Source organism: Didymella exigua, assembly GCF_010094145.1.
Source record: "Didymella exigua CBS 183.55 unplaced genomic scaffold M421scaffold_54, whole genome shotgun sequence".
NCBI lineage: Eukaryota > Fungi > Ascomycota > Dothideomycetes > Pleosporales > Didymellaceae > Didymella > Didymella exigua.
Window position 1 is genome coordinate 1 of NW_022984828.1, and position 2,548 is coordinate 2,548.

The 2,548-nt window shown below is 41.3% G+C and overlaps 1 protein-coding gene across 1 annotated transcript; it reads left to right on the forward strand.

Annotated features, from left to right (window-relative positions):
- The first annotated feature begins 933 nt into the window (after nucleotides 1-933).
- M421DRAFT_426077 (uncharacterized protein) lies at nucleotides 934-1,739 on the forward strand. Its single transcript, XM_033594283.1, has 2 exons — nucleotides 934-1,196; nucleotides 1,245-1,739. The coding sequence occupies exons 1-2, from the start codon at nucleotides 1,017-1,019 to the stop codon at nucleotides 1,311-1,313; spliced, it is 249 nt and encodes an 82-aa protein (XP_033443362.1). The 5' UTR covers nucleotides 934-1,016; the 3' UTR covers nucleotides 1,314-1,739.
- Nucleotides 1,740-2,548: the final 809 nt, after the last annotated feature.

A 2,548-nucleotide genomic window follows, 5' to 3' on the forward strand; every position in this document is an offset into this window, starting at 1 on the left:
ACCTTCGTCCGTGCGACCTATACCCTACCTATATCTAACCCTAGGTACATGGTACCCATCCGCCAGTCTAGTTGTAGGGTATAGAAATTTGGTGGGGTGGCTCACTCGCTTCGATGGCTCACTCGCTTAGTATTTACGTTACTAAAGGAGATATATTTATTGCTATCTCTAATATTAAGTCTAAGCAGATACAGAGCGAAAGACGCGCTGCAGCAGTCTATAACATCCCACAAACAACAATCTAAGACTAACACGCTAGACAACACCCTTAACGTGACTGCAAGCTAAAATTAAAGCGCCTTATAAAGCTAGAAGAGGAGGCAATTATACAGTATATACTTAAAGAGAGTCTACATAGAATACTACCCTTAAAGGCGCATGTACAAGATATAGCTAATAGACTGCTAAGGGAGCGTGGTAGGAAGCCTACAGGCAAGAACTAGGTTAATAACTTTATTAAGCATACACTAGAGCTGCGCACGCAATAGAGCTGTCTGTACAATTGCCAGCAAGCTGCCTACAAAGACCCAGCGCTTATCTAGCCCTAGTTTAGCCTAGTTTAATTAATAAAGACAAAGTATAGTATTACAGATAAGGACACCTAGAACTTTAATAAGTCTAGCTTTATAATAGGCAAGATATCCTCTTAGCTTGTTATTACAGGCTTAGAGAAACCTAGGAAATAGAAGAAACTACAGCCTAGTAATTATAAGTAGGTTACCCTAGTACAAGGCGTTGCTATAATAGAGCGTATAATCCTACCCTTCCTTATCTTTATAGGCAAGGTCCTAATCTCCTCCTAGTTTACTAGTCTACCTTACAACTAGGTTGTTACAGTCTCTCCTACTAGCTAGACTAATAACAATGTTGTAATAGCATAGCTTAAGCACTTTAACGCCTATACAAAGGTAACCTCTGCTAGGGCATATAGGCTGCTTATTATTAACAGCTATAAGAGCCACTGCTTAATAGAATTCTAGGACTACTGCAAGGAGAACAAGATTATTACTCTCTGCATGCCACCACACTTATCACACCTCCTGCAGCCTCTTAACGTTGTCCCATACTCGCTGTTAAAGCGCCACTACAGTAACAGGATCTCGCTCTTAGCACGCAGCTACATCTACTATATTAACAAAGAAACCTTCCTACTAGCCTTTAAAGTAGCTTTTAAGAGGACGTTTACACTAGAGAATGTTTGCACAGGGTTTTAAGGCGCTAGGCTAGCCCTACATAACCCTAAGGTTGTGTTATTAAAGCTTAATATACAGCTACGTACGCTAACGCCACCTGCACTAGGCACTGTTGCCTAGGATGCGCAAACACCACGCAACGCCTGCAAGATAGAGGCGCAGTTAATGCTAATCTAAAATCACATGCAAAATTATTGTAGGTTACTAGCAAGTTTATTAGATAAGCAGGTTAAGTAGTTAAGTAAAGGCACTTAATAGATAGCTTATAATATAGTGTTAGTGCAGGAGGAAATAGGCTGCCTACAAGACGCTGTTACTACGCTTATAAAGTGTAAGACCTATAAAAGGCAGTATGTACACATAGAGGAGACTCTAATAGTTAGTAAGGTATCTAACCTAGTTACTAAAAAGGAGGGTAGTAGTTGTAAGGAGGGCAAGACGCCTGCAAAGGGGGTGCGCGCAGAGAGGCGCTGCGGCTGTTGCAGCGAAATTAGGCATAACTCCTGCACCTATAAGGTAGAAATTAAGGATGTAGATAATAGCAACGCTTCTAAATAATATTATAATGTTATGTGTAGTATTGTAATTTATTGTAGTGCTGCGCTGCACTGCTGCGTAGGCGCGGCGCGGGTGTTTGGTGGACGACTCACTTGGGTGAGCGACTCGCTTGTGAACCACGTTAGAGATAATAGCGCATTTACTAGTTTTAGTGCGCAACTAGGTCGCAGAGCTTCAAGCTGCTAACAAGGCTGCTACACGCTGTAAAGCACACAAGAGGAAGCAGATCTAGAGGGAGGGGACTCTTACTATTAGTAAAGGAGTGTGCTTAACTACCCTAAAGGAGTTTAAAGCCTGTAGTAATAGGAAGAAGGTAGGCAAGAAGAGGCGTGTTAAACTAGGCACTTAGTCTTTACAACGCTATAGCAGGTGTAGTAAGGCAGGGCATAACGCGCGAATGTGCATAAAAGATGCGCAAGATACTGTAGATTAGTGCTGTATAACGTAGATTATCACCGAGCCGGCCATATCACCAAACCAGCCACTTTCTCTTGGCACAACCACCTTTTACCCTAACACAACATGCCTTAACAACAACAACTTTAGAATACTACTAGAGAAGGCAGAGTTATCCTTACTATCTAGGCCTTCTATACTAGCTAATTTTGTAGTATCTACAGTGCTGCTAGAGCGTTAAACGTACCTTATTAGCAGGTCTCTAATTGCCTTTGCAATATTACATTTTAATTAGACGTATGTGCTAATTGCTAGAAACTTACTATACTAGAGGAGCAGACAATTATCTAGTATATACTTAACCTTAATTTGTGAGGATTTGCGCCCTAGCTATGTAAGGT

Coding starts and splice junctions, on each gene's coding strand:
- M421DRAFT_426077 (XM_033594283.1), top strand. CDS start 1,017: ATGCCACCACACTTATCACACCTCCTGCAGCCTCTTAACGTTGTCCCA. Junction 1,197..1,244: donor GGACGTTTACACTAGAGAAT/GTTTGCACAGGG, acceptor CATAACCCTAAG/GTTGTGTTATTAAAGCTTAA.